General features: G+C 40.7%; 1 protein-coding gene across 1 annotated transcript in view; it reads left to right on the forward strand.

Moving 5' to 3' along the window:
• Nucleotides 1-1,682: 1,682 nt before the first annotated feature.
• RFX8 (regulatory factor X8) overlaps nucleotides 1,683-18,980 on the forward strand; it is a gene marked incomplete at its 3' end in the record, with an annotated part of 103,457 nt that continues 86,159 nt past the window's right edge. Inside the window, 1 exon segment of the mRNA XM_080684936.1 lies at nucleotides 1,683-1,796. Within this exon segment, the coding sequence (XP_080541062.1) occupies nucleotides 1,725-1,796 (72 nt within the window). The 5' untranslated portion in view covers nucleotides 1,683-1,724.

An 18,980-nucleotide genomic window follows, 5' to 3' on the forward strand; every position in this document is an offset into this window, starting at 1 on the left:
TGGGAAACTTTAGTTTTTTCCATATCAGCAAGTGATGTCTTAACCAAAGAAATATAAATATTACCTACAATTTGAATTTGTTACTCCCCACTGCAATAGACATCGCCCTGTATTCCACCTTGAGCCAAGTAATTGGTGCCGTAGTAGCGATGTTAAACACTGTGGAGCACGAGGGTCAGGTTCCCACCGTGGTTTATGCGAGAATCTCAGAAAATCCTCCCCACGGGCCTTCACCGCTGGAATAGTGTCCCCCCAAGTGGCATGTTCATCTGGAATTTCAGAATGTGACCTCTTTTGAAAATAGGGTCATTGCAGATGCAACGAGTTAAGATGAAATCCCACTAGATTAGGTGGGCCCTATATCCAATGACTGGTGTCCTTGAGAAGAGGAGTGAGGACACTCAGAAGAAGGCCGGGTGGAGACGCAGGCACATGGAGAACCATTCATTTACACGCCAAGGAATGCCAGGGTTTCTGGCCATCACCAGAGCTAGGAGAAAAGCATGGAACAGATTCTCCCCCAGAGACACTTTGATTTTGAACTTTCAGCTTCCACAACTGTGAAAGAATACATTTCTGTTGTTTTAAGCCACCCAGCCTGTGGTAATTTGTAACCGGAGGGAAGCAAGACAGGGCTAAATATTTCTCCACCCCATGTGTTGTTTTCTTTCTTCAAGGAAGCCGCTGGGGCTAGCCATTGTGACTGTGGTCTCTAGCTCTCAAGGGAAGTAAGTGTAGGCCTCACTGCCTCATCCCAGAAAAACAAGCTGTGTGTCCTCCACCAGAAGGGAAGGGATGCGCTGCCACAGGATGCTGAACAATTCTTCCGTTAGAAGTCATGCTGCTTGCTCTGTGCACTTCTTTAAAAGCACGAGGAGAAACTGAACAGTGTCCTCAACCAGGAAGGCAAGGCTGTGATTGGAAGTCACTGTGGACCACTCGGTGACCCCAGTCACCCTTGCTGCTTGCCCCCACACACTCATGTTGCTGGAACAGGCGCCACTGGCTGTCCCTAAGGGCCCGGCTGTAAGCTGTGAGTCACTAGCAAAGCCCCTCACTCCCAGGGCATCCCCACCTACCCCAGGCCCAGGAACACTTAGGCCGCTGAACAGAAGCCCAGGGCCTGCACATCACAGCTGAGTGCCACTAGCTTTGTTCCTGGCAGGAAATGAAGGAGAGTGACAGTGTACTGCCTCTCTGTCTCTTGGTGCCTTGCATTTTACATCTCATTCTAATTTAAAGAATCAAAATATGGTGGCCTTCTCCGAACCACTTGGGTTTGAAAATCATGCAAACATCTGCTTCAGAGGTGGGGTTGGGGGAGCTATGCTCTCACACGGGGTCCTGCGAGCCCCACTGGCTCCTGTAGCCACCTGCAGGGATGATAGACTGCGAGGGTGGTGTTTGGTGTCTTAGGAAATACAAGAATAAACTCTGTTTTGGGAATACTCACTACTGGGAACCTACTTTTGCCCACCCTCTATGAACTCTGCACTAAGAACAGAAGGGTGTATAATACATTAGTGATGCTAATTGTGAGCCATTGTGTTCAATAAATAAACATATTCATTTAGTTGGATCCCACATTTGTGCTGAACGCTGATCCTTATCAAAATGTCCTGTTCTAGCAAAATGGATGCTAATTTCTTCTTCCTCGACTTCTCTCCCCCAGGTGGGTGGACAATTTCTGTATCTGCTAAGGGTGCAGTGTGCCTCACTGCCTCATGTATGAGATTTACATGGAGACCTGTGGGCAAAATGCCCAGAACCAAGTCAACCCAGCCACATTTGGGAAGGTAAGTTGTGAAGATAAAAGTACAGTATTCACTGAGTTAAAAAGGTACCACGTGAATTGTCGAGGCAATGTTAGAATTTGTTTGTATCTAATGGGTTCTCAGTGGGTATAATTTGGCTTTGCTTGGGGAAGCCAACCAGATGGCCCACATACTACTTTACCTCCATGGAAGAGCCATCCTTTCTTTGTCCGCACTTCATAGTGAGGGCCGAGGAAAGGTAAGGAGGGGTGACCCCTCAGAGAGTGCAACTATGGCAGCCCCAAATACTCAGCCAGGTTTGCTGGGCCGTTATTCCCTGCATAGCAATGCCCAACCTCAGCCCCACACAAGTTCCAGGAGCCACTCTGTGGTTCTAGACAACTGATGTTTCCCACAATTCGGTTGCACTAGAGAACTCAGTGGCTCTTCAAGCTTTCCTCTGGAAGTTAAGACCTCTGCCGGGAACTTTGTTTAGACTATAAAATATACTGCAAATGTTAACACACGGATAGTCTTCTGAGACCCTCCACATTTAACAAATATTTATTGAGCAGCCTCTATGTGCCAGGCATTGTTTTAGATGTGACAATGGAAAAGATGTATTATATTATAGTTGGGGGAAACAGGTAAGAAGATAAAATATAGAGTATATTAGATGGGACAAATGCTAAGGCATAATATAGAGCAGAAGGAGCTAGGACCTAAGGGAAAGGGATATCTCATCTAATCCAATTGCAAATTTGACTGGGCCTCATAGAATCGGGTCATGCTGGCCAACAGAAATTTATTGGGAGCCAAATTTTATTTTATTTTATTATTTATTTATTTATTTATTTTTTTTTTTTTAAAGTGACACAAAAACAGCAATCTTTATTTTTATGGAAACCCCACCCCCAAACACACACACACACACACATACACACACAACATTGATTAGATAACCTCATCGTAGTTTATACACAAACAATCCTGATTTGTTTATCTAGGCATTTTCTCTGCTTAAAATTAATTAACATTATTGCCAGCCCTGTTTGTAGTTATTGCTGAATGCAGCCTACAGGCCAGATGGTGCTGAAAGGGAAGACCTTTTATCCAAAAACATTCAATCACCTCTTCCAGCCTGGGAAAGGATGGGCAAAAACATAGTGAGTTTTAGCATAAGAACAATTGAACAGAGTTCCATTTTCAGTCTGATGCTTTTGCTTTTCCTCAGCTGTAAAATTGATGCTCTTAATCAATACTGTAGAGAGAAAAAGAGGTAATCCCACAGAGAAGCAGGGTAGAAAATGATACAATTCAATGGGCTTGACAATAGCAACACAATTTTGAAGTGACATAAATTGCAAGAATAGCTCTATGCATGGCCACTTGTAAATACAATTAAAATAAGCAAACAATATAAATGCTTTTCCATTTTGATTTAGTCAGGTCATTGGTTCTGTCAGTTATTTGGAGTAATCAAGAGTCATCTGATCAAGCACTTGCTTGGTAGAAAGAATTTTGTAAGAGACGATAAGAATCCTCCTGTGTTTCTACTTATAAAAGTTCAATGAAAGCATAGTTCATATACACACACTAAAGGTGGCATCAGGGTGCAAAACACTCAGAACGAAAAACCAAAAAGTCTATTGAACAGCTAAGAGCCCAGCCTGGGCAAGGGCCCTTCCTGCGGATGTAAGAATAGGCAGTCTGTCCACACTTGGGATTCAGATATATACTGACACGTGTGGCAAATTCAGTATCCCCTGAGTGAAGCCACAATTCAAGATGGAACAAAAGTTTCTAAGAGCAAAAGATCACCATGAGAATGTTAGAAGTCTGGCAGAAGGCACCAGGCTCAGTATAAGGGCCTGAATGGTGGGCATTAAGGGAGCAAGGAGGAGATCTGGTGGGGACATCAGTGGTTTCCAGGGCAGTGAGCCAGGTACACTCAGCCATTACCTTAGTCCCCAGGCAGTGACCAACTGCACAGCTCAGGATGGACAAGATGCCCCTGCTATTGGCACCAATACACTTGCTGATGGCTGGACACTAGAAGAGCGTTTCTTTCCTGATTTACAGTCAGTAATAACGATCAAATAGGTCAACGAAAGTTTTAGGTAAACAAAAAAATGAACATGTTTGCAAACAGAAAAATACTGGCAGAGGCATCAGTTCCCAAGGAGCAACAGAAGCCGGGAGTTCATACAGTGGCCGCCCCAGGAAGAATGAGCAGTAACATCAATGACCCGAAGAAAAGGAGAAAGCGATGACTCTGGTGACTTTGACTCTGTGGTTTGGTTTATGCATGATAACCTTTTCTATAAACCCTATTGTTCTGAGGGTTAGAAAAGACAAGGGAAGTGGGAAGGCTGAGTGTCTGGTAGATGAAGGCGACTAATTCAGTAGATGTAGGAACCAGACCTTGTCTGGCACCTTCCAATTCATACTTTTTTTGTTTTTTTTAATTAAGGTATTATATGTGTACATATCTTACCATTGCCCCCCCACCCCGCTCCCATACATGCCCTCACCCCCCAAAGTTTTGCATCCGTTGGTTACTCTTATATGCATGCATATAAGTCCTTCAGTTGATCTCTTATTTCCCCCACCTCTCCCTAACCTTACTGCTGTAATTTGACAGTCTGTTTGATGCTTTACTGCCTCTGTATCTATCTTTTTGTTCATCAGTTTATAATGTTTTTCATTATCCCCAAATGAGTGAGATCATGTGGTATTTTTCTTTCATTGACTGGCTTATTTCACTTAGCATAATGTTCTCTAATTCCATCCAGGTGCCTACAAATGGTAGTAATTCCTTCTTTTTTATGGCACCATAGTATTCCATTGTGTAGATGTACCATAGTTTTCTGATCCACTCATCTGCTGATGGGCACCTAGGCTGTTTCCAAATCTTAGCTATTGTAAATTGTGCTGCTATGAACATAGGGGTGCATATATCCTTTCTGATTGGTGTTTCTAGTTTCTTGGGATATATTCCTAGGAGTGGGATTACTGGGTCAAATGGGAGTTCCATTTTCAGTTTTTTGAGGAAACTCCATACTGTTCTCCACAGTGGCTGCACCAGTCTGCATTCCCACCAGCAGTGCACGAGGGTTCCTTTTTCTCCGCATCCTCACCAACACTTGTTGTTTGTTGATTTGTTGATGATAGCCATTCTGACAGGTGTGAGATGGTATCGCATTGTCGTTTTGATTTGCATCTCTCGGATAATTAGTGACTTTGAGCAGGTTTTCATGTGTCTCTTGGCCTTCCTTCTGTCTTCTTTCGAAAAGATTCTATTTAGGTCCATTGCCCATTTTTTTATTGGATCATTTATCTTCCTTTTATTAAGTTGTATAAGCTGCCTGTAGATGTTGGAGATTAAACCTTTATCAGTGATAACATTTGCAAATATGTTCTCCCATACAGTGGGCTTTCTTATTGTTTTGTTGATGGTTTCTTTTGCTGTGCAGAAGCTTTTTATTTTGATGTAGTCCTATTTGTTTATTTTCTCTTTGGCTTCCATTGCCCTAGGGGCAGTATCAGTGAAAAAGTTCTTTTGGCATATGTCTGAGATTTTGCTGCCTGTGGATTCCTCTAGTATTTTTATGGTTTCCCATCTTATATTTAAGTCCTGTATCCATTTTGAGTTTATTTTTGTGTATGGTGTAAGTTGGTGATCTAGTTTCATTTTTTTGCATGTATCTGTCCAATTTTCGCAACACCATTTATTGAAGAGACTGTCTTGACTCCATTGTATGCTCATGCCTCCTTTGTCAAATATTAATTGAGCATATTGGTTTGGGTCGATATCTGGATTCTCTGTTCTATTCCATTGATCTATATGTCTGTTCTTATGCCAGTACCAGGCTGTTTTGAGGACAGTGGCTTTGTAATACAGCTTGAAATCTGGTATTGAGATCCCTCCTACTTTATTCTTCTTTCTCAGGATTGCTGTGGCTATTCGGGGTCTTTTTTTATTCCAGATGAATTTTTGGAGAGTTCTTTCTAGGTCTGTGAAATATGCCATTGGTATTTTAATGGGGAGTGCATTGAATCTATAGATTGCTTTGGGTAGTATGGACATTTTAATGATGTTGATTCTACCAATCCATGAACATGGTATGTTCTTCCATCTGTTTACATCTTCCTCTATCTCTTTTTTCAGTGTTGTGTAGTTTTCCACATATAGGTCTTTTACCTCCTTGGTTAGGTTTATTCCTAAGTATCTTAATTTTTTTGGTGCGATGAAAAATGGGATTGCTTTTTTAGTCTCTCTTTCTGTAAGTTCACTGTTGGTGTATAGGAATGCCATAGATTTCTTGGCGTTAATTTTGTATCCTGATACATTGCCGAATTCATTTATTAAGTCTGTTAGTTTTTTGATGGAGTCTTTCGGCTTTTTATGTACAATATCATGTCATCTGCAAATAAGGACAGCTTTACTTCTTCTTTTCCAATTTGGATGCCTTTTATTTCTTCTTCTTGTCTAATTGCAATGGCTAATACTTCCAGTACTATGTCAAACAGGAGTGGTGAGAGTGGGCATCCCTGTCTTGTTCCTGTTCTTAGGGGAAATGGTTTTAGTTTTTGCCCATTGAGTATGCTGTTAGCTGTGGGTTTATCATATATAGCTTTTATTATGTTGAGGTATGATCCTTCTATTCCCACCTTGTTGAGAGTTTTTATCAAGAAAGGGTGTTGGATTTTGTCAAATGCTTTTTCTGCATCAATTGATATGACTATGTGATTTTTATCTCTCAATTTGTTTATGTGATGTATCACGTTAATTGATTTGCGGATATTGTACCATCCTTGCATTCCTGGGATAAACCCTACTTGGTCATGGTGTATGATCTTTCTGATGTACTGCTGGATCCGATTTGCTATAATTTTGTTGAGGATTTTGGCATCTATGTTCATGAGGGATATTTGCCTGTAATTCTCCTTCAGTGTGTTGTCTTTATCTGGTTTTGGTATTAGGGTGGTGCTGGCTTCATAGAAGGAGCTTGGAAATGTTCCTTCCTCTTGAATTTTTTGGAATAGTCTGAGGAGGATAGGTTTTAGTTCTTCCTGGAATGTTTGGTAAAACTCTCCCGTGAAGCCGTCTGGCCCCGGGCTTTTGTTTGCCAGAAGCTCTTTGATGACTGCTTCAATTTCCTCCATAGTTACTGGCATATTGAGCTGTTTAGATTCTTCCTGATTGAGTTTTGGAAGGTTGTATTTTTCTAGGAATATGTCCATTTCCTCCAGGTTGTTCAGTTTCTTGGAATAGAGTTGTTCGTAGTATATTTTAATAATCCTTTGTATTTCAGCGGGATCTGTTGTTATTTCACCTCTTTCATTTCTTATTTTGTTTATTTGGGTCCTCTCTCTTTGCTTCTTGGTGAGCCTGGCTAGAGATTCATGAATGTTGTTTATCCTTTCAAAGAACCAGCTCTTGGTTTTGTTGATCTTTTGTATTGTTTTTTTGGTCTCAGTGTCTTTTATCTACGCTCTGATCTTTATTATTTCCTTCCTTCTGCTTACACTGGGCTTTTCTTGTTGCTCTTTTTCTAACTCTTTGAGTTGTTGGGTTAGGTAATTTATTACCATTGTTTCTTGTTTTTTGCAGTAGGCTTGTAGAGCTATGAACTTCCCTCTCAAGACTGCTTTCGCTGTGTCCCATAGATTTTGGATTGTAGTGTTTTCATTGTCATTTGTTGCCATGATGTTTTTTATTTCTTCTTTGATCTCTCTGGTAACCCAGTCATGGTTTAATAGCATGCTATTTAGTCTCCATGTGTTTGATTTCTTTGGGTTGTTTTTATTGTAGTTGATTTCCAGCTTTATGCCACTGTGGTCTGAGAAGATGCTTGATATGATTTCTATCTTCTTGAATTTGAAGAGACTTTGGCTATGTCCCAACATATGGTCTATCTTTGAAAATGACCCATGTGCACTTGAGAAGAATGTATATTCTGTGGCTTTGGGGTGAAATGTTCTGAAGATGTCAATTAATTCCATGTGGTCTAGTGAGTCATTTAGGATTGATGTTTCTTTGCTGATTTTTTGTTTAGAGGATTTGTCCAATGGTGATAGTGGGGTATTAAAGTCTCCTACTATGATTGTATTGCTGTCAATCTCTCCCTTGATATCCTCCAGGAGGCTTTTTTTATGTATTTGGGTGCTCCTGTATTGGGTGCATATATGTTTACCAGAGTTATTTCTTCTTGTTGGATTGTTCCCTTTAGTATTATGAAGTGGCCTTCCTTATCTCTTGTTATGTCCTTCACTTTGAGATCTAATTTGTCAGATATAAGTATTGCTACCCCAGCTTTTTTTTTCAGTTCCATTTGCCTGGAAAACCTTTTTCCATCCCTTCACCTCAGTCTGTGTGCGTCTTTTTTTCTGAGGTGGGTTTCTTGTAGACAGCAGATATATGGGCCATGTTTTCTTATCCAATCCGTTACCCTATGTCTTTTGATTGGGGCATTTAATCCATTTACATTTAAAGTTATTATTGATAGGTACTTATTTGTCGCCATTCCTATTCTTTACCACTGTGTTCCTTCTTCACTTCCTATTTCTTTTCTTTTTTTTTTTTTTTTTTACAGCAGACCCTTTAGCATTTCTTGCTTTGCTGGTTTGGTCGTAATAAATTCCCTTAGTCCTTCTTTGTCTGTGAAACTCCTGATTTCACCTTCAATTTTGATTGACAGCCTTGCTGGGTACAATATTCTTGGATTCAGACCCTTCCTTTGCATGACTTTGTATATTTCATTCCATTCCCTTCTGGCCTGATGAGTTTCTGTTGAAATATCAGTTGCTAGTCTGATGGGGGTTCCTTTGTATGTAACTTTCTGTCTCTCTCTTGCCGCTTTTAAGATTCTTACTTTGTCGTTGGTGTTTGCCAATTTAATTATAATGTGCCTTGGCGTCAGTCTTTTGGGGTTCATTTGGGACTCTGTGAGCTTCTTGGATTTGTGTGGGTTTTTTCTTCCCTATATCAGGGAAATTTTCTGTCATTATTTCTTCAAAGAGGTTTTCTATTCCTTGCTCAGCTTCCTTTCCTTCTGGAACCCCTATTATGCGGATGTTGTTTTGTTTCGTGTTGTCCAAAGTTCCTTTAGGCTCTCCTGCCTTTTAATTTTTTTTCTAGAAGTTGCTCTACTTGGGTATTTTTCCCCATCTTGTCTTCTAGCTCACTGATGCGGTCCTCTGCTTCTTCTAGTCTACTCTTGATGCTTTCTGTTGAGTTCTTCACAGCAGCAATGTCATTTTTCATGTCTTCTTGGTTCTTCTTCATTTCCTCTTGGTCCTTGCTCATATTGTTGAATTTGTCTTCCATTCTTTTCAGCCACCTTATGACCATTTCTCTGAATTCTTTTTCTGGAAGGTTGCTTGCCTCCATTTCGTTTACTTCCTTTTCTGGTGATGCCTGCTTTTCTTTCATATGCAGGCTGTTTCTTTGTCTCCCCATGGTCTCTCTTCTCTGGGTGTCTGGTTATGTAGTTCTCTCTCTCCTGCGTTGATTTAAAGGCACAAAATATAGCACTACCAGGTACAACACTCAAGGCACTGAACAGAAATGTATTCACGATATTAATAACCTCCAATAAAGGTGACCACCAGAGAAAGGCAAATTAGGGGATAGGAGAGAAAGAAGAAGAGGAAAAAGAAAGAAAGAAGAAAAAAAAAGGAGTGTGAAAATGAAATTGGAAAAGGGAAAAAAAGTAAGAGAGACAAGAAAGATACTAAGAGAAAAAGGGGAACAGACTATATATATGGGGATAAAACTCCAATAGAACAATCACTAATGGGAGCCAAATTTTAAATATTTTAGTATTCTCATTTTTAAAGTTATTTTAGAGGTGAAAATAATGTTTTATAAGTATGAAATTGAATCCAAAATATTACCTTTTTCACCATGAAATTGATATTAAAAAATCACTGAGTTATTTTTTTCATTCTTTTCACCAGCAACAGCCCCTAAACCAAGCATGTCAAACTTGTGGCTGGTGGACCACAAGCCTATTTGACATGTGTGCCCTAAATCCAATGTATTTTACATGTAAGCCCCTTTCAGTCTGGACTAGCCACATGTTAAGTGCTCATTAGCCACATGGGGCTGGTGGTTCCCATCTAGGTTAGTGGGTGACTAGATGGTGAGTTACCTCCTCCCTGTCCCTCTAGAGTATCTTGCAGCCACTGGGACTCTGCTTCTCTCCACTGGCCTGCTCCATGCCCTGCAGCCTTCTCCTCATCTACCTGCCTGGCAGTCTTGTCACATGGAAGTGGGGTGACTCTAGCGTGGCATGTTTTAGCTCTGTAAGATCCCTACTTCCTTTTCTAAGAAACTAAAGACTGATTTTCAAAATCTGTTTTAGATTTTCTTAGAAGTTGTCTTAGTCCCACTGCAGAGTATTCCAAATAAAGAGTCAAAAAGAGATTCTAGTGTATGACAATGGGCATTTAATTAGCATTTTCATCTTGATACTCCCTTAGAGTCCATTCCCAAGACACCAACTTGCAGCTCTCATTGGGAATTTGCCTGAAGAATAGGCCAGGCCAGCGGATCCGGATTGAGAAGGGGCCTTGTGCTGCCTAATCTGTGACTAAACAGAGAAGGGAAAGGGAGGGGAAAGGATATGGTCCCAAAGCATGTTTACAAGAAAAATAACAAAATACCCAATTCTCACTTCCTCCCCGTCCCCTGGGAATGGGGCATTCCAGATGCCACATTAGTTCCTATGCAGATGTTGAAATGCTGCTTCTCCTTTGGGCAGTCCTGGGCATATGAAGGGGATCCTCATTCCTGGTACAGTGATAATCTTATATGGACGAGGGGATTTCCATAACACTGACTTCCTTTTTAAAAATAACATTTACTCATGTTTTTCTGATTATAAAAGTAATATATTCCCTTTACAGAAAATGTGGGAATTAGAGAAAACTGTGTAAAAAGAAGAAAATAGATACTGACTATGGCCTCACATCCAGAGATACAGCTCTGTGTGTGGTTCATTTGCATGCTCATGCACACATGCGCACACGTGACCAGCAGGAGCCAGGGGAGAAATCACAGTGTCTTTGCTTCCGTGTCCCTTTGGACCTGCTCAAGGAGTGGTCCTTCCTTTGCCCTGAATAAGCATCAGAGCAAGCAGCATGACCTCTCCAGAAGCCCTTGGGTGACACAAAGCCCTGTTGTCACTCTAATTTACCAGTGTCAGTCTGATGCTTAGAATGTCGTTTCACATTCTGAACTGGGTTTAAGGTGGAATCTTTTCCCATCTCCTCCGGTATGGTTTCTTGCCAGCAGAGAATGAGTAGTGGGCTTCTTTTTCCCTCCCTTGCACCACTAGGCAACAGTAAGTGCATCTTCCCCCTCCCCAGCAGCAGAACTCCAGACACCACATTCTTGCATTTCCAGCATGCAGGCATCCAGGGCACACCACTCCATAGGCAGAGCCTGGGAGCCACTAGAAGCCACTAGGAGCCCCTGTGGGTGTGATTTTGTACAGACAAGGACGTGCGGCCCTGCAGTAAAAATTCTGAACTCCCTCTTCCTGAATAACTGCCCACGGACACCCCAGCTGTGCAACTTCAGTGCCAGGGCTGCTCAGAGTGCGTCAGAGCTCTGCACCTGCCAGCAAACGCACCTCCACAGATGCACATTTCCAACAGGCAGGCCCCCTGAGCCCCTCTATCCACAGCACACTCTGGGGAATAGCTGTGGGACTCTGCTGGGTGTGATTCTGCACAGACAAGGGCGCGCTGCCCCGCAGTAGAAATTCTGAAATTCCCTCTTCCTGAATAACTGCCACAGCCACCCCAGCTGCTTAACCTCAGTGTCAGGGAACCTCAGAGTGCGACAGAGCTCTGCGCCTGCCAGCAAACGCACCTCCACAGATGCACATTTCCAACAGGCAGGCACTCTGAGCCCATCTATCCACAGGGTGCTCGTGGGAGCCACTGTGAGCTCTCCCTGGGTGTGATCTTGGACAAACAGGGGTGCACTCCCCACCAGCAGTAGAAATTCTGAATTCACTCATCCTGGATACCTGCCCACAGACACCTCAATTATGTGGCTACACTGCCAGGGCCCTTCAGAGTGCTTCAGTGTGCCTCGCTGGCAAACGTACCCTGTGAGCCGCCACTGGGAGCGAGCGCCTATCCACCATAGGTGCAGCAGCAAAAGCTGAGTCTGCCCACCCCACAACTACAGAACTTTGGACACCACAGTCACGCCTTTCCAGAGCGCAGGCCCCCTGAGCACCATTACCCCAACAGATGGTTTCTGGATGCTACTGTGAGTCCCCACTGGGCATGTGTGATTTCAATCAAGGGTGCAAGACAGCAAAATTTTGGACACCCTCCTCCATGGCTGCTGACTTCTAGACACCACAGTTGTGCCTACATCAAGAGAACCCAAATAGCTCAAGTAGGGAGCTACACTAGATTACCAAGCCCAGGGAGACCTGAGAGATTACACCAGTAGCACCATCCCCAAAAGAACCTGGGTAGCAAAGCAATTGGATCTACAATTAAAGCACTACAGGAAAACATGGGAAGACAAAAAAGCAATCCCCAAAGGAAAGAAAAAGAGGAATCACCAGAAAGGGAGTTAGATGAAGTTGAGGCTAGCAACATACCAGAGAAAGAATTCAGAGTAATCGTTCTAAGGATGCTCAAATGGCTGGATGATAAATACACACAACTCAATGAGAATTATAAGAGCTGAATGAGAATGTCGCCAACATGAAAAGGAATCAAGAGGAGATGAAGAACTACATAGCTGCAATAAAGAACACAATGGAAGGCTTAAACAGTAGACTAGAAGAGGCTGAGGACCACATCAGCGAATTAGAAGACAAGGTAGGAAAAAACACACAAACACAGCAGCAACTGGAAAGAAGACTTAAAAAGCAAGATGAGAACCTAAGGGAGCTTTGGGACAACACAAAATGAAACAACATTTGCATAATAGGGGTACCGGAAGGAGAGGAAGAAAAGCAAGGAATAGAAAATCTGTTTGAAGAAATAATGACAGAAAACTTCCCTGATATTGGCAGAAAAAAAGATGCAAGTCCAAGAAACACATAGAGTCCTAAACATGTTGAACCCTAAAAGACCGACACCAAGACACATCATAATTAAATTGGCAAACACCAACGACAAAGTAAGAATCTTAAAGTCTGCCAGGGAGAGACAGGAAGTTACCTACAAGGGTTCTCCTATTAGAATATCAATGGATTTCTCAACAGAAACACTCCAGGCCAGAAGGGAATAGAATGAAATTTACAAAGTGATGCAAAGCAAGGGACTGAACCCAAGAATACTATACCCAGCAAGACTATCATTCAAAATTGAAGGTGGAATTAGGAGCTTCACAGACAAAAAAGGGCTAAGAGAGTTTATCACTACCAAGCCAGCAATGCAAGAAATGCTAAAGGGACTGCTATAAAAAGAAGAGAGAAAGGCAAGAAGAAACACAAACATTAAGGAAAAATATGACAACAAACATGTACTTGTCAATAATAACATTAAACGTAAATGGATTAAATGCACCAATCAAAAGACATAGGGTAGCTGAATGGATAAGAAACATGACCCATATATTTTCTGTCTAGAAGAGACCCACCTCAGAGCAAAGGATTCACACAGACTGAGAGCAAAGGGATGGAAAAACATTTTTCAGGCAAATGGAAATGAGAAAAAAAGCTGGGTTTGCGATACTTATATCTGATAAAATAGACCTTAAAGTAAAGGCCATAATAAGAGATAAGGAAGGCCACTACATAATACTAAAGGGAGCATTTCAACAAGAAGATATAACTCTGGTAAACATATATGCACCCAATACAGAAGCACCCAAATACATAAACCAACTTCTGGAAGATATCAAGGGAGAGATTGATAGCAATACAGTCATAGTGGGAGGGGATTTTAATACCCCACTGACACCATTGGATAAATCAACTAAACAAAAAATCAGTAAAGAAACAGCAATCCTAAATGACACACTAGATCAGATGGACTTAATTGACATCTTTAGAACATTTCACTCCAAAGCTACAGAATATACATTCTTCTCCAGTGTACACAGAACATATTCAAGGATAGACCACATATTAAACACAGGCAAAGTCTCTTCAAATTCAAGAAGATAGAAATCATATCAAGCATCTTCTCAGATCACAATGGCATAAAACTGGAAATCAACTACAATAAAAACAATCCAAAAAAATCAAAAACATGGAGATTAAATAGCATGCTGTTAAACAATGACTGGGTTACCAGAGAGATCAAGGAAGAAATAAAAAACATCATGACAATAAACGACAATGAAAACACAACAATCCAAAATCTGTGGAACACAGTGAAAGCAGTCTTGAGAGGGAAGTTCATAGCTCTACAAACCTACTGCAAAAAATAAGAAACAATGGTAATAAATTACCTAACCCTTCAACTCAAAGAGTTAGAAAGAGACCAACAAGAAAATCCCAGTGTAAGCAGAAGGAAGGAAATAATAAAGATCAGAGGGGAGATAAACGACATAGAGACCAAAAAAACAATACAAAAGATCAACAAAACCAAGAACTGGTTCTTTGAAAGGATAAACAACATTCATGAATCTCTAGCCAGGCTCACCAAGAAGCAAAGAGAGAGGACCCAAATAAACTAAATCAGATATGAAAGAGGAGAAATAACAACAGACCCCATAGAAATACAAAGGATTGTTAAAAAATATTATGAACAACTCTATTCCAACAAACTGGACAACCTGGAGGAAATGGACATATTCCTAGAAAAATACAACCTTCCAAAACTCAATCAGGAAGAACCTCAACATCTCAATAGGCCAATAACTATGGAAGAAATTGAAGCAGTCGTCAAAAAGCTTCTGGCAAACAAAAGCCCGGGGTCAGATGGCTTCACAGGGATGTTTTACCAAACGTTCAAGGAAGAACTAAAACCTATCCTCCTCAGACTATTCCAAAAAATTCATGAGTAAGGAACACTTCCAAGCTCATTCTATGAAGCCAGCATCATCCTAATACCAAAATCAGATAAAGACAACACAATGAAAGAGAATTACAGGCAAATATCCCTCATGAACATAGATGCCAAAATCCTCAACAAAATTATAGCAAATCGGATCCAGCAGTACATCAGAAAGATCATACACCATGACCAAGTAGGGTTTATCCTAGGAATGCAAGGATGGTACAATAACCACAAATCAATAAACGTTATACATCACATAAACAAATTGAGAGATAAAAATCACACGGTCATATCAATTGATGCAGAAAAAGCATTTGACAAAATCCAAAACCCATTTTTTGATAAAAACTCTCAGCAAGGTGGAAATAGAAGGATCATACCTCAACATAATAAAAGCCATATATGACAAACTCACAGCCAACCTCATACTCAGTGGGCAAAAACTAAAACCATTTCCCCTAAGAACAGGAACAAGACAGGGATGCCCGCTTTTACCACTCCTGTTCGACATAGTACTGGAAGTGCTAGCCACAGCAATCAGACAAGAAGAAGAAATAAAGGGCATCCAAATTGGAAAAGAAGAAGTAAAATTGTCATTATTCGCAGGTGACATGATACTCTACATAGAAAACCCTAAAGACTCCATCAAAAAATTATTAGACTTAATAAATGAATTTGGCAATGTAGCAGGATACAAAATTAATGCCAAGAAATCTATGGCATTTCTATACACCAACAGTGAACTTACAGAAAGAGAGACTGAAAAAGCAATCCCATTTACCATTGCACCAAAAATATTAAGATACCTAGGAATAAACTTAAGTAAGGAGGTAAAAGACCTCTACTCAGAAAACTACAGGACATTGAAAAAAGAGATAGAGGAAGACATAAATAGATGGAAGAGCATACCGTGTTCATGGATTGGTAGAATCAACATCATCAAAATGTCCATACTACCCAAAGCAATCTACAGATTCAATGCACTCCCCATTAAAATACCAATGGAATATTTCACAGACCTAGAAAGAACTCTCCAAAAATTCATCTGGAATAAAAAAAGACCCCAAATAGCCACAGCAATCCTGAGAAAGAAGAACAAAGTAGGTGGGATTTCAATACCAGATTGCAAGCTGTATTACAAAGCCACTGTTCTCACAACAGCCTGGTACTGGCACAAGAACAGACATATAGATCAATGGAATAGAATAGAGAACCCAGAAATTGACCCAAACCACTATGCTCAATTAATATTTGACAAAGGAGGCATGAGCATACAATGGAGTCAAGACAGTCTCTTCAATAAATGGTGTTGGGAAAATTGGACAGATACATGCAAAAAAATGAAACTAGACCACCAACTTACACCATACACAAACATAAACTCAAAATGGATAAAGGACTTAAACATAAGACAAGAAACTATAAAAATACTAGAGGAATCCACAGGGAGCGAAATCTCAGACATATGCCGAAGCAGTTTCTTCATCACTCCTGTGGCAATGGAAACTAAAGAGAAAATAAACAAATAGGACTACATCAAAATAAAAAGCTTCTGCACAGCAAAGGAAACCATCAACAAAACAACAAGAAAGCCCACTGTATGGGAGAACATATTTGCAAATGTTATCACTGATAAAGGTTTAATCTCTAACATCTACAGGGAACTCATACAACATAACAAAAGGAAGATAAATGACCCAATAAAAAAAATGGGCAACGGACCTAAATAGATACTTTTCAAAAGAAGACAGAAGGAAGGCCAAGAAACATATGAAAACATGCTCAAAGTCACTAATTATCCGAGAGATGCAAATCAAAATGGCAATGCGGTACCATCTCACACCTGTCAGAAAGGCAATCATCAACAAATCAACAAATGACAAGTGCTGGCGAGGATGCAGAGAAAAAGGAACCCTCATGCACTACTGGTAGAAATGCAGACTGGTGCAGCCACTGTGGAGAACAGTATGGAGTTTCCTCAAAAAACTAAAAATGGAACTCCCATTTGACTCAGTTGATCCCACTTCTAGGAATATATCCCAAGAAACTAGAAACACCAATCAGAAAGGATACATGCACCTCTATGTTCATAGCAGCACAATTTACAATAGCTAAGATTTGGAAACAGCCTGAGTGCCCATCAGCAGATGACTGGATCAGAAAAATATGGTATAGCTACACAATGGAATACTACGCTGCTATAAAGAAGATGGAATTCTTACCATTTGCAGCAGCATGGATGGAACTGGAGAGCATTATGCCAAGTGAAATAAGCCAGTCAATGAAAGAAAAATACCACATGATCTCACTCATTTATGGATAATAAAGAACATTATAACCTGATGAACAAAGGATAGATACAGAGGCAGTAAAGCATCAAACAGACTGTCAAATTACAGCGGGAAGATTGAGGAGGGGTGGGGGGAGATAAGAGATCAACCAAAGAACTTGTATGCATGCATATAAACATAACCAATGGACACAAGAACACTGGGGGTTAAGGGCATGTATGGGAGTAGGGTGGGGGGGCAATGGGAAGATATGTACACATGTAATACCTTAATCAATAAAAAAAGAAAAAAATTAGTATAAAAAAAGGAATTAATAAGAAAGCATATGTAAAAAAATTGAATAATCTTGGTTTATAGGAAGCATCCAAGAAATGTTAACTCTTATACTAGAGGTCCAATACACGAAATTCGTGCAAGGGGCTCAGCCCCCGCAGCCATGGCAGCTACCTCTGCCTTGACCCTCTTCCCCCCTCCACACCCCCCTTCCTCCCCCCGCCCCCCACCGCCGCGGCTTCTTCTGGAAGGTCTTCTGGTCTAATTAGCATATTATGCTTTTATTATTATAGATGCCCATTTACACCTAGAATATCATAAACACTTTCACATTAAAATACTTTTCAATGCACATTGTATAATGGCTAAAAATATTATTTGGATGTTTATCTAGCCATTGCCTTTATTGGAAATTTAGGTTGTTTATAATTTTCTCTATTATAAGTAACATTAATTTCATCTGCATCTGGTCATTGCCCTAGGAGAGACTCTAGACAATTGTAACCAATTCACACCCCTCATAATAGTTCTTGATATTCTTACCCAAATCCATAATATTCTTAACCTAGAACATTTGTTGGTTAAGAACTGTATTTAGCTGTCTCAACTTGCATTTACTGGGTGATTAGGGAAGGTAAGCACTTTCGAGTGTGTTTTGGTCACATGTATATGTGTGTATACAAAATATTACCAGACCACTTTCTATTGGTGGTTTTCCTATTGATTTATGTGAGTTCTCTCTCTCTAGGTATGTACATTTTTACTTGTTACATTTTTGGAAAATAATCATCTCAGTTGGTTTTAAATTTTTAACTGTGATGTACCTGATCTAAAATGGAATCATAGGGTACCCTGGGGTTGGAATTACTCAATAAAATAAACTGTGCAGGTTATCACACTGCCAGACAACTAGGCAATTTACTTCTGCTTCTCCCTCCAAAAACACCAGATTACTTCCCAGGGCCTTGCATCTAAGCCTGCTGCATACTTTATAATAATTCCATTAGATACCTACCATATTAAAACTAGAAATATAGGGAAGGTTTAAGTGATTTTCTTAAGAGGAGATGAAATTTTCAGAATCTGTTGTTGAAAGGAGGAATTTCTGGAGTCTAATTCTCCATTTAGACTTCACTGACTTTTTCTTTTCTCTCTTACCATTTATTTTTCTTCTGTACATTTTGGTTCTCCTGCCCTGAAGGAACCTGTCAATTTGATGTTTAATTGTGGGAGACTTGCCTTCCCTGTTCCTGCATTTGCCGCCCCACACCAGGTGCGGCTGGCTCCCTATGGGAGATGTGGGACCTGGAACAGGCAGGAGGGGTGTTTCATGGCACTGTCAAGTCCTGCTGCTCAGAAGCTAAGAAAAACAGAAAGAGGGATGCAACGGAAACCAAGCGGAGTGGGGCTGAGTGATTATGGAGGCGACTGTGGGAAAATGGCAGAAGCCAGTACTTGACTATGGGACACTGTGCCTCCCTGTTCTGTATGTTTGCAGTGTCACATGTGCCAGGATTTTCCCTTTCAACAGCCATGCACTTGGAGAGCATGCATGCCCTGGACTTCTCATCAGTAGGAAAATGGAACAGACTTCTATTTTTTTGATGTTTATTGACCCTGAACATATAATATCAGTACTATTTAATAATGTGCATTAAAATGATAACAG

Source organism: Plecotus auritus (assembly GCF_963455305.1).
Source record: "Plecotus auritus genome assembly, chromosome: 8".
NCBI lineage: Eukaryota > Metazoa > Chordata > Mammalia > Chiroptera > Vespertilionidae > Plecotus > Plecotus auritus.